The 13,276-nt window shown below is 45.0% G+C and overlaps 1 protein-coding gene across 2 annotated transcripts in view; it reads right to left on the reverse strand.

Annotated features, from left to right (window-relative positions):
- musk (muscle, skeletal, receptor tyrosine kinase) overlaps window positions 1-13,276 on the reverse strand; it is a 59,396-nt gene that overhangs the window by 25,131 nt on the left and 20,989 nt on the right. Inside the window, exons 7-8 of one of the 2 annotated variants that reach the window (XM_060908245.1) lie at window positions 2,483-2,642; window positions 1,164-1,170 (exon numbers count right to left, since the gene is read on the reverse strand). In XM_060908245.1, coding sequence (XP_060764228.1) covers window positions 1,164-1,170; window positions 2,483-2,642 — 167 coding nt within the window. Of the gene's footprint in view, window positions 1-1,163; window positions 1,243-2,482; window positions 2,643-13,276 lie in introns of those variants that run through there. The other variant, XM_060908244.1, reaches the window with a different exon arrangement.

Genomic DNA, 13,276 nt, shown 5'->3' on the forward strand with positions numbered 1-13,276 from the left:
TTCTTTTTAATCTGAAAAGTGCTTTCTTGTGTAATATGCTGCTCAGATACAAACTTTTTTTTCTGTAACATTTAATTTTGTGCTGGAAAACAAACGTTTGGACTCTAAAATGTTTTTGCACTGACTCAATAATGTAGAAGTCATAAAATAGAAATCTACAACAAAGTTTGTATGAAAAAAATAGCGTGCCTAAAACTTTTGGACAGTACTGTATATACATATAGTATATACATACGCCATAGAAATGATTATTTTTAGAACGAGTGCATGAATATAAACCTGTGATTAGAATTAGAGATCAGATATGAATCAGATTAAAAAATTAGAACATCTGTTCGAGTATTTTATTCCTTTTAATATTGTTTTATGTATTTTTTAAATTACATGGCTGTATACTTTTCCCATGCTCCTAATTCTACATAATAATCTTAACAGCTTTCACTTGACTGAGTCTCTAAATACAAAAACATTGGACATAAACAATGAACAAAGCATGACTATTTTATCCAATATTCTCCTCACCTTCAAGAACAAAGTCCAAGGCACATAACTATTTTACTCAATTTAACTTTCCTTTAATTGTGCCCAGATGTCAAATCTCCACCGTGTAGTGTTAAATGTGATGGAGCATTTACTTTGGTTCACATTTAATTCAGAACATGTGGAATGGGTGGGTTAGTATAATACATTACAGGCTGCTTATGTAGACACTGATGATTATATACATCAACCCTTATCCAGCTACTTCAGTGAAATATGTTATCCAGCTGTCAGGCTTCGTGAAGAGGAAGCTTAAGGCATCCTGGAAGTTTTTTTTCCCTCTCTTTTTTTAAATTTATTCTTTCTACAGTGGATGAACTTTATTGTTTCCTTATCAGGATCGTAGATCATAATTATAGCCAGATCCAACACTAACTCCTGTGGATTATAAGAGGATCCAACAAAAGCTTTGAGATGACTAAAACTTAGTGAGGACTATTAGATATTCACTTAAATTCTGCAAGGTACATGGAGTAAAAGTCCAATATCAAATTTTCCAATGCTGAATGAATTTCATGCAAATGTTAATATTTCAGAATGAGATAACTCGACGCAAGAACAGCACAGACCATACATTTGTAGTTAATGCAACCATTGTGTTTTTAATGTGTAAAGATTCTTACCTCCATTCTGTAGGAAAATCACAGGATCCAGAAACCAGCATCAGGATGAAGCCGAAGAAGAAAGAAAATGTTAAACAGGTTCTTGGCCATGACAAAGAATAATGTAGCAACTCTCTAATGCAGACCATGCTTGTGATGTGTTTGGCCCATAAAGTGTGTGTGGCCTGGAGGAAAGAGCAGGTGTGAACTTTGACGGTTTGGAAGGGCTAATGGGGGTCATGAAAGAAGAGCATTCTGCGTTTTATGCGACATCAGAAGAGTGATCTCCAAAAAAAAAGAGTAAACTAAAGCAAAGTGTTAAAGCAACTCTGTTCATCTCACAAACACAACATCATAAATCTCAGTCATCTCTGACAGTTTAACAGATTGAAAAAATTTTTGTATCATGAATATATCCAGGGTGAGGATTATACCTCCTGGGATGTCAGAGTCTTCAAAGAACAGCTATACTAACAAATAAGGTCTGACTGAAATAACATCCCTCAGTAAATAAATACACTCATACAACCTCAGGTACAGCTGATTATCTCCAAAAAAAAGTAAAGAATTCAGCAAATCAGCTAACAAGCTACCAGCATAACGAGAAACGATCAATTCTTAATTCCACAGTCTTATAGAAAATCAGAAGGGCACTCGGTACACTATCAGAAATAGGGGTATAGTAGGAGTCCATTTCTGTCTACCAAGGTACAAGGTACACTAATGTACTGCCTAGGGCTCATTACTGGACTTGAAGGTAACTATGTGTACCTTTTTAGGGTCAAAAAGGTATATACATGTTCCCAATTAGTATATAAATTATACAAATAAGTACCTTAGAGGGTCCTGCCACAGCGACAAGCCATTGTACCCCTAAAGGTACAATAATGTACTTTGTTTTCTGAGCTTGTAGAGTGCATGCCTCTGCCAAGCCACATATTCAGATTTGCGACAAAATGTGATCAATTGTTCCTTGGTCCATGACCCACCTTTCGTCAAAATTTTACCAAAATCTGTTCACTACTTTTTGAGTTACGTTGGGAACAGACAACCAACCAACCAATCGACCAAAGAAACAAATGGAGGCAAAAACATAACCTCCTCCAATAAAGTTGGCAGAGGTAATAAACTGAATCTGAGCCCAAATATCGGGAGACCTAAAGTGTCTGTCTTTCATTAGTAACTCCGAAGGGCCAGACCACATGCCTATGCTTAAAATATGATCAAACTGAGACAAAAACAACAACAAAAGAAAACACTATTATGACCACAGTTGTTAACACTAGAATGTAACTGCATGTCTGTGTTGATTATAAGAGCTGTGTTTGGAATAAGCCCACCTGAGACAGTGATCTTGGCTGTAGCTTTGACAGTATTGGCTCCCCCACTGTGTTGATTGGTGGCTTGGCATGTGTAAAGAGCCGGCTTATTTACCACCACACGCAGGATGGAGACAATCACCTCCCCAACCAGTGTCTCCTCTACCGAAGCCCCTGTGATCTACAGCAGAGAAGCAGATAGATCGATAAAATAACAACACCAGCATTAACTAATAGTTATTCAATCCATGCCCAAAATTGTCTACATTAATTGCCATAAATTCAATTTAATAAATGTTGAACAAATGGTCTGCTTAAATATTGAATTCCTAAGGTGCCACTGATGTGACATGGTGGTTATTAGCTCATCCAGCTGACAGGCCAGTGAGCTTATACCATCATGTGTTGTCCGTCGTCCAGCCGTTGTCATCCACATTTCATAAAAAATCGCTTCTTCTCTCTCAATTCTTCACCAATTTTTATTCTTTTTGGCAGGAAGGTAGGTCTGCCTCGGGTGCATATGGCTTCTACCCAAATTTGCATAATTGTAATTAATAATGAAGATATGGAGTAATTAAGCCCAAACGAGCAGTTTCCACACAAATCGCTTCTTTTCTCTCAATTCTTCACTGAATTTGATTCTTTCTGGCATGAAGGTTGGGGTACCTAGGGTGCATATAACTTCTACCCAGATTTGCTTAATTATAATTATTAATGAAGTTATGGACTAATGAAGCCTTAATGAGAAGTTCAACAAGAATTGCTTCTTCTCACTCAATTCCTCACCGTTTTTGGATTCTTTCTGGCAAATAGGTCAGTATTCCAAGGGTGTATATAGGTTCTGTATGTCGCTTGTATATAGTGTATATAGCTTGCAACATTTATTGCACAAGGTGGCCCACTTTAGATCGTTCCTTCTGGACTCGATGGGGCTGGTGTGAGCTATGCCATCATAGATGGTCTCATTTTGAATGAGGTCTAGCCATGAATTATATACAGTATGTATATGGACCAAAGGTTGGGGACACCTCATATGTGTATCACACTTATATGTACTTGTTGAACATCCCATTCCAGATTTAGGCTACATCCACACGACAACGGCAACGAGATGTTATTAAAAAAATATCGCGTCCACATGGGCAACGGATCAGTAAAATATCAGGTACATATGGCAACGCAACGCTTGCTGAAAACGATGCAATACACATGCCACACCTCTACGTGCGCTGTAAGACGGTCCCATCGGAGACACCAGAACAATAGAAGAAGTAGGACGCATGCGCATAAACCCCTTCTTCTACCCGGCGTGAAGCACTCACAGGAACAAACACACAACAACAAGAAGAAGATGGCTGCGACTACGCAAGGAAATCGTGCCTTCTGTGTGTACAAATTAGTTTTATTAGTGTGCATGGTTTTATATAACTTAATTTTCTTATTGTGTGTGAACATTTTGAAAAGAATTTTTATATAATTTATATAACTTTTTATATTGTGTGTGAACATTTTGAAAAGCAGTCTTATCCAATAAAAAAAAGCAATTCAAGAAATGGTTCAGTTACTTGTTTATTTAAAAGAAAAGCTGTATACAAAAGTGAATGCAATGCAGTGGTTCATACAAAACAGCGAGAGTGCCGCTTGTTCTAGTCATGTGGTTGTGACGTCATCGTAAACAAATCCGTTCTACTCATCCAGACGACTTCGCAAAGGCGCCGTTGCCAGATTTTTCCACTCTGGAACCCGTTCTCGTTTTGGGGCACCCAAAACGCCGGTGCCGTGTGGACGCTAGGCTGAAACGATAACCAATTTTATCAGATTCACCTGAATCCGTTGCTGTGTGGACAGCCTCTATGTTTCCCTTTAGTGCTACAATAACCTCCAATCTTCTCAGAAGATTTTCCACTAGATTTAGGAGTATGGCTTCGGAGGTTTGTGCTCATTCAGCCACAAGAGCATTAATAAAGGGCACTGATATTGGGTGAGGAGGCCTGGGGCATGTTGGCATTCCAGTTCATTCCAAGTGTCCAAGGGTTGAGGTTAGGGATCTGTAAAGGCTGCTCACGTTCTTCAACTCCAACCTTGGCAAACCATGTCTTCATGAATCTTATTTTTTGCCCAGGGGTATTGTTATGCTGGAACAGAGCTGGGTCTCTTAGTTTTAGTGAAGGGAAATTGATGACTACAGCATACAAAGCCATTCTACATAATTGTTGCAACAGTTTGGAAAAGACCCACATATGGATGTTATGGTCAGGTATTCACAAACATTTGGCAATATATTATATATTGAAGTTATGACTTAAGTTTCTCAAGATTTATTGTATTTTCTGTCCACAAAATACTTGGCTTGGAGCAACTATTGTATTGCAAAATGAGCTGAAATTAGATCATTGTAGCAACAGGAACCAAGAGCATGGAGATGATTGATAATATCACACTTTAAACTGGAGTCACTTTTGCTGCAACATGGATATACCATTAGCCCATGTCACCTTCAGCGAACTCTCAAAGCAAATAGTTCCTTCAAAAATGACTGGAAGCCATGTATGAAGCCATGTATTTTCGACTCACAATCCAAAACTTCCTTTGTGGGATCAAAATGTTCATCTTAGCTATCTTATCTTAATTCATGGCCATGACTTTCATATCTCATGGAAATTAAATAATTATTTTTTAGCCACAAGGTAGTTTGTGGCCTTGAAATATTAACTTGTGGCCTCAATATATTAACTTCTGGTCATACTTTATTATGTCATCTCAGAGGCTCTGTCCACCTTGATATAGATGAAAGTTAATACAAATGTCTCATGACTTAATTATCATAGCATTTTAGCATACTACTACTACTTGTACATCGTTCTGGCTAAGAGCATCTGCTAAATGTAATGTTACTACTACAGTATTACTACTACTAAGAAGAAGAAGGATCCATCCATTTTCTATACTGATTATCCATCAGAGTCGTCGGAAAAACTGGATGCGATCCCAGCTGATTTTGGGCAACAGGTGAGGTACACCCTGGGCAGGTTGCCAATCTATCTCAGAGCTAACACAGAGACAAACAACCATTCACACTCACATTCACACATATGGGCAGTTTAGGGTAGCCAGTTGACCTTATCCGCAGGTCTTTGGGCTGCGGGAGGAAACCTATGCAGACATTATGAGAATATGCAAATTCCATACAAAAACGGCAGTCGTCTGCAAGTTTCAATAATAATAATAATATTATTATTATTATTATTATGGGCGGCACGGTGGTGTAGTGGTTAGCGCTGTCGCCTCACAGCAAGAAGGTCCGGGTTCGAGCCCCGTGGCCGGCGAGGGCCTTTCTGTGCGGAGTTTGCATGTTCTCCCCGTGTCCGCGTGGGTTTCCTCCAGGTGCTCCAGTTTCCCCCACAGTCCAAAGACATGCAGGTTAGGTTAACTGGTGACTCTAAATTGACCGTAGGTGTGAATGTGAGTGTGAATGGTTGTCTGTGTCTATGTGTCAGCCCTGTGATGACCTGGCGACTTGTCCAGGGTGTACCCCGCCTTTTGCCTGTAGTCAGCTGGGATAGGCTCCAGCTTGCCTGCGACCCTGTAGAACAGGATAAAGCGGCTAGAGATAATGAGATGAGATGAGATGTATTATTATCTTCACATTTGCTAAACAAAATCCAATACCTACTTGCATTATCACACCTTAAATCAATTAGTACACAGCTTCAGTCATTTGACCAATTAATTCTGCTGACCTCCGGAGAACATTGTGAGCTTGTATGACAGTTTTGAGTTTTACTCATACTTCTATATTTGAAACTTGCTCATCACAGAGCTGCTTTTAGAAGCACTTTATCCGGCTATGGGAAATTAATGATTTGACATGTCCACATGGGGTAATTTTAAACATTCAACATATAATACCACATGTGTTCTCTAGATACTTCAAAGGGCAAAAGACTCAAACAGTGCCTTCAGCTAATATGTGGTATAAGGTAGACAGTAATATGAATATCACTATACTATTTTCAACATTTCTAATTATTTATTATTCAGAAATGAAGCACTGCATCCTTCACTGAACACTTCTAACTGTTTAACAATTACATTCACCAGCCACTTTAACAGGAACTTGTTCTTGAGTCTAAGATTCCTGTTCTTAGCTGGCAGGAGTGGAACCCAATGTGGTCTTCTGCTGTTGTATGTTGAGTTGCTTTTCTGCTCACCACAGTTGTAAAGAGTGATTATATGAGTTGCTATATTCTTCCTGGCAATTTTCCCCTGACCTCTCTTATCAACAAGACATTTCCACCCACAGAACCGTCGCTCATTCAGTGTTTTTTTGTTTTTCGCACCATTCTGTTTCATTAGAGACTGTTGTGTGTGAGATCAGCAGTTTAATGAAATACTCAAACCAGTCCATCTGGCTCAAACCAACACCCATGCCACAGTGAAAGTCACACTTTGAGATCACACTTTTTCCCATTCTAATGATTGAAGTGAACATGAACTGAAGCTCTTGATTTGTATCTGCATGATTTTATGCACGGTGCTGCTGTCACATGATTGGCTGATTAGAGAACTGCATCAAACAGCAGGGGTATGGGTGTTCCTAATATAGTGGCCGGTGAGTATATTTCTAAAGTATTATCTAATTAGACATAATTATGATTAATTATTATTGTATTCAAGTATTTGGATGGAATAATTATAATTATTATAATAATTACTTGAGGCAATTAGATGCAATTTTTCTATTTCAGTACTAAGATAGCATCGTATACTATAAAATACTGTAATTGTATCTCTAAATTCCTAATTAAGAAAAGCTAAAAATCAAGCACCTCATCCTTTGAGGACCAGCTGAAAAAGCAAACGCAGCTAAATCATTTGTTGTTATATTTCTAAAATTTGGTCATTCACAAGCCCTTAATAATATACAGTGCAAGGCTCAGATTATATGCCTCGCATGATGAATGTATTCATCAGTGGATTTGAAAACTGCCGTTCTATTTTGCTGTGGGAAAGGAAGGCAGATAAAAATTATGAGAACTCCAGTGGTAAATAAAGGAAGGACGAGGTCATGTTTGGTAACATAAAACCTCGCGGGGCAGCAGTGCCAAGAGAACACACTGACATTAAACCTCTGACTATACCCCCATCTTTAAACAACCCATCTGCACAGCTCCTTATCAGGAGCTAAAAAGTCGTTTACAACATAACAGTTAGATAAGGGAAATGTAAATCATTCAATGTGTCAACACATTCTCAGTTAAGTTGATCTACAAGCAGCTTTTGATACAAGGAGAATACAAACAAGTGCAACAGCATTCCTCATAAGTCCTCTCCAACACCAAGGTACTCTTAATCTTAATGCCTCAGAGAATAACCTGCGGAACGTGAAATATAAATAGACCCGGACTGACTCAGGAATCCAGGGTACCAATGGGAAAGTCAAAGGTATTAGCTCATATCCTGTGAGCATTAAAGGAGGCTGGGAACCATTCAAGACACGGCTATTCATTTTTACTAGTTTGGAAGGATTTCAAAAAAGGGCATCTAGTATTTAAGGCTATTTTATTAGAGCAGGTAATTAGTTCTACCAGAGAATCCCCCCCCAACCCTGGCTATATAATAGGTGACAAGCTGAGTGCTATGGAAACGGAGATCGGCGCCACCCAATGCACCTCAAAAGACTGTGCTGAGTTTCCCAAAAGCATCGTAGCACAAAGATTATCGAGCAGCACAATGAACACTCTCTCTCTCCTAGTTAAGATGCTCTTAGTGTTAAGAGGCTTTTGGGAAACCCACCATTGGTTAGTACTAGGACAGGAGACTGCCTTGCAAGACCAGATCCTGGTGCGGGAGGGATTTTGAATTGACTCGACTTGACCTTGAGGTAATTAGTTCAGATAAACAACAGCAAAGAACACGTCAACCTGTTATTTTGGTATTTAAGTTTTTAAGTGTTAGATTAAGTGTTTATTGTTGGTAAAAAATATGTTGTCTGGTTGTCTGTGCTGGTAGGTGGTAAGTTTTATACCCATACATCGTTTTATGTTTGCGTGTGTGTGTGGGGGGGGGGGGGGGGGTTTCCCTCTTGCTGGTTTTCCTCTTTGTCACTGACCCCACAGTATTACATAATGCTAAAACCATGAAACTTAACAAGTGTTGCCAGACAAAACAAACCTCGCCCGGCAGCACTTATTTTATACCTACGTATATGTTGATAATGGTAATATTTCTCACTCATCAGCTGTCAGGTTATAGTCCTATGAAAATCCATGACCTTGAGTTTGACATTTCAAAGTCATTCAAGGTCAAAGGTCATGGTGCCAAATGAAAGCCCATATGGCACTTCCTATAAGTTGATAAGGGTAAATATCTGTCTACCATCAACCGTTTTCAAGTTACAGCCCTCTGAAAATCCATGACCTTGAGTTTGACCTTTCAGGGTCACTCAAGGTCAAAGATCATGGTGCCAAATGAAAGGCCATATGGGAGTTCCTATATGCTCATAATAGTAAAAATTTGTCTATCGGCAACCATTTTTTGAGTTATAATGAAAAGTATGTTAGTTTGACCAAAAGGTTGACCTTTCCGGTGACCTTGACTTTCACTTTGACCCGATTACCTCCAAAATTTAATCAGGTAATCTACAGACCATTGCCCACCTACCCTGAAAATTTGAAGTCAATCGGTGCAACCATCTAGATGCTAGATTGTTAACAGACAGACACACACACAAACAAACAATAGAACAAACTGCACTGATTACAATACTTCGTCCTGCTTACTCCATCATGGGCGAGGGAAAATATGGAACTTAATTAAAGATGGCTGTGGCAGCGGGGGCGTGGTCAAGCGCCGGTCTGTGACAGGAGGGTGGAGCCGGGGAAGGTGAGTGGCAGAATCGCGACACCTGAGGATAATTAACCTGTGTTTGTGTGTGTGTTTTCCCAGTAACCGCTCCCTATTTAAGGAGGCAGAGAGAGAGGAGAGGGAGCGCAACCCGGGACCAGACGAGTGTGTGTGTGTGTGAATAAACAAACGAATAACTAAGATTTTTAGACTGAAAAGTTGTAAGAATAAATCACCTTGTCTGCCTCCAAACGCTGTCCTGCCGTCCTCTGTGCTCCACCCACACTCAATACGCGCTACAGTGGTGCCGAAACCCGGGAACAGGTGGAGCACCAACACAGCAGCCCCATGGAATCCTCCCCGTTCACGGACTTGGTCCACGCCCTCGCCACGGCTCAGCAGAGCCAGCACCAGGCACTTGTCACGCTCCGAAAGGAGCAGGAGCGCCGCTTCGAAGCCCTGGTGCTGGCCCAGCAGGAAGATCGAGAGGCGTTCCGGCGTCTCCTCGCATCGGCGGGGTCCACCAGCGCCCCGGCCGCGGGCCCGTCTCCCCTCACCGTGACCAAGATGGGCCCGCAGGACGACCCCGAGGCTTTCATCACATTGTTCGAACAGGTCGCCGAAGCCTCGGGGTGGCCGATGGAGCAGCGCGCGGCGCGCCTCCTCCCCCTCCTGACGGGAGAGGCGCAGCTGGCCGCGCTACAGCTCCCCGCCGATCGCAGGCTGGCCTACGCCGACCTTCGCCGGGCTGTCCTCCAGCACGTGGGGCGCACGCCGGAGCAGCAGCGCCAGCGCTTCCGCGCGCTGTGGATGGAGGAAGTCGGCAGCCCGTTCGTGTTCGGCCAGCAGCTCCGGGACGCCTGCTGGCGGTGGCTGAGGGCCGAAGATCGCGACGCCGAGGGAATCATCGACCAGGTGGCGCTGGAGCAGTTCATCGCCCGCTTACCAGCTGGAACCGCGGAGTGGGTCCAGTGCCACCGCCCGGCGTCGCTGGATCAGGCCGTGGGACTGGCGGAGGATCATCTGGCGGCTGTTCCTGCAGCAGGACAGCGGACGACAGCATCTTCTTTCTCCTCTTCTCTCTCTCTTTCTCCCCCCCCTCCTCCCGTGTCCCGTCCTCGCCCCATTCCCCCACCGCGGAGGCGGGGGCCGGCTCCACCCCAGCCGGCCCGCCGCCCCCGTGGTGCCCTCCCGTTTCTCCCTTCTGTGTCTGTCTCTCCCCCCCCTCAGGTGAGTGAGCCCCAGAACACAGCTGCAGAGGGAAGGCCCGGGCCGGTTTGCTGGCGCTGCGGGGATCCGGGCCACCTGCAGCAACAGTGTGCAGCGATGGAAGTGGGGGCGGTGGTGCGGATCCCCGACGCGCCAGAGGCTGCCCTCGATCGGGCTGGAGCGTATCGCATACCGGTAAGTGTACAAGAGGCTACATATCAGGCGTTGGTGGATTCAGGTTGCAATCAGACCTCAGTCCGCCAAAACCTGGTGCAAGGCGAGGCATTGGGGGGAGCACAAGGGGTGAAGGTGTTGTGTGTGCACGGGGATATTCACAGCTACCCGTTGGTGTCGGTCCACATACATTTCAGAGGGGAGAAATCGATAGTGAAGGCGGCGGTTAATCCTCGCCTTACCCACTCTTTGATCTTGGGGACTGATTGGCCGGGATTTCGGGGTTTAATGGCACGCCTAATAAAGAGTGGGTCCTGCCGGTTAACAGGGGAGGGTCCCGGTGTCGCTTTGGCTGGAGCTGCGGTCGCAGAGCCGTCTACGTCATCTCCGCGACAGAGTGAGGAGCCACCGGCCCCTCCTCTTTCTATTGGGGAATCCCTCGCGGATTTCCCACTGGAACAATCGCGAGACGAGACTCTGCGACACGCGTTTGACCAAGTGAGAGTAATCGATGGTCAGACGCTCCCGCCGGGCGCCACCCCGTCCTTCCCCTATTTTGCCATTTTGAAGGATAGGTTATACCGAGTGACGCAGGACACTCAGACGAAAGAGCGAGTCACCCAATTGCTAATTCCAAAGAGCCACCGGGAATTGGTATTTCAGGCGGCTCACTTTAATCCCATGGCTGGACACCTCGGGCAGGATAAGACACTCGCCCGGATAATGGCCCGGTTCTATTGGCCGGGGATTCGCGGCGACGTCCGTAAGTGGTGTACGGCGTGCCGCGAATGCCAGTTAGTAAATCCAGCGGCCATTCCAAAAGCGCCCTTACGCCCCCTACCATTAATCGAGACCCCATTCGAAAGGATTGGGATGGATCTCGTCGGGCCATTAGATCGGTCAACACGAGGGTACCGCTTCATATTGGTTCTGGTGGACTATGCAACGCGATACCCGGAAGCGGTGCCTCTTCGCAATATCTCAGCACGCAGTATTGCGGAGGCCCTCTTCCACGTCATCTCCCGGGTTGGAATCCCGAAAGAGATTCTGACTGACCAAGGCACCTCGTTTATGTCACGAACACTGAGCGAACTGTATGGGCTACTGGGTATTAAGCCGATCCGCACCAGCGTTTATCACCCACAGACGGACGGTTTAGTTGAACGGTTCAACCGCACCCTCAAGAATATTATCAAAAAATTTGTAAGTGAGGACGCACGTAACTGGGATAAGTGGCTCGAACCCTTGTTGTTTGCAGTGCGAGAGGTCCCCCAAGCCTCCACGGGGTTCTCCCCGTTTGAATTATTATATGGGCGTAAGCCGCGCGGCATCTTAGATGTACTGCGGGAAAATTGGGAGGAGGGACCTTCACCGAGCAAAAACGAAATTCAGTACGTTATGGATCTGCGCGCAAAACTCCACACGCTCACCCACCTAACTCAGGAGAATTTGCGGCAGGCCCAGGAACGGCAAACCCGCCTGTACAACAAGGGCACGCGCCTTAGAGAGTTCACTCCGGGAGATAAGGTACTCGTCCTGTTGCCCACGTCGAGCTCCAAATTAATCGCCAAGTGGCAAGGACCCTTTGAGGTCACACGGCGAGTCGGGGACGTCGACTATGAGGTTAGGCGAATGGACAGGGAGGGGGCGCTACAGATCTACCACCTCAATCTGCTGAAACTTTGGAACGAGGAGGTCCCCGTGGCGTTGGTGTCGGTAGTTCCGGAGAAGGCGGAGCTGGGGCCGGAGGTCCAAAAAGGGTCATTGGCATCGCGTACCTCTCCGGTCCCCTGTGGAGACCACCTCTCCCCGACCCATCTCACGGAGGTCGCCCAGTTGCAGGCCGAGTTTTCGGATGTGTTCTCGCCCCTGCCCGGTCGCACTAACCTCATAGAACACCACATAGAGACGCCCCCGGGGGTGGTAGTGCAGAGCCGTCCTTATAGATTACCCGAACACAAAAAAAAGGTGGTTCGGGAAGAACTTCAGGCCATGCTCGAAATGGGCATCGTCGAGGAGTCCCACAGTGACTGGAGCAGCCCGGTGGTCTTGGTTCCCAAGGCCGACGGCTCGGTCCGGTTCTGTGTGGACTATAGAAAAGTCAACGCGGTGTCTAAATTTGATGCGTACCCAATGCCTCGTATTGATGAGCTGCTCGATCGACTAGGCACGGCTCGCTTTTACTCGACACTGGATTTGACGAAGGGATATTGGCAGATCCCCTTGACTCCATTATCCCGGGAAAAAACGGCCTTTTCCACACCGTTTGGCTTACACCAGTTCGTCACACTTCCTTTTGGGCTGTTTGGGGCACCCGCTACATTTCAGCGGCTGATGGACAGGGTCCTCCGGCCCCACGCCACCTATGCCGCCGCTTACCTAGATGATATCATCATTTATAGTAATGATTGGCAGCGGCACCTACAACACCTGAGGGCCATCCTTAGGTCGCTGAGGCGGGCGGGACTCACTGCCAACCCGAAGAAGTGTGCGATTGGGCGGGTGGAAGTACGGTATCTGGGCTTCCACTTGGGCAACGGGCAGGTGCGTCCCCAAATTAATAAGACGGCAGCGATTGCGGCCTGC

This window comes from Neoarius graeffei, chromosome 25 (genome assembly GCF_027579695.1).
Source record: "Neoarius graeffei isolate fNeoGra1 chromosome 25, fNeoGra1.pri, whole genome shotgun sequence".
Lineage (NCBI taxonomy): Eukaryota > Metazoa > Chordata > Actinopteri > Siluriformes > Ariidae > Neoarius > Neoarius graeffei.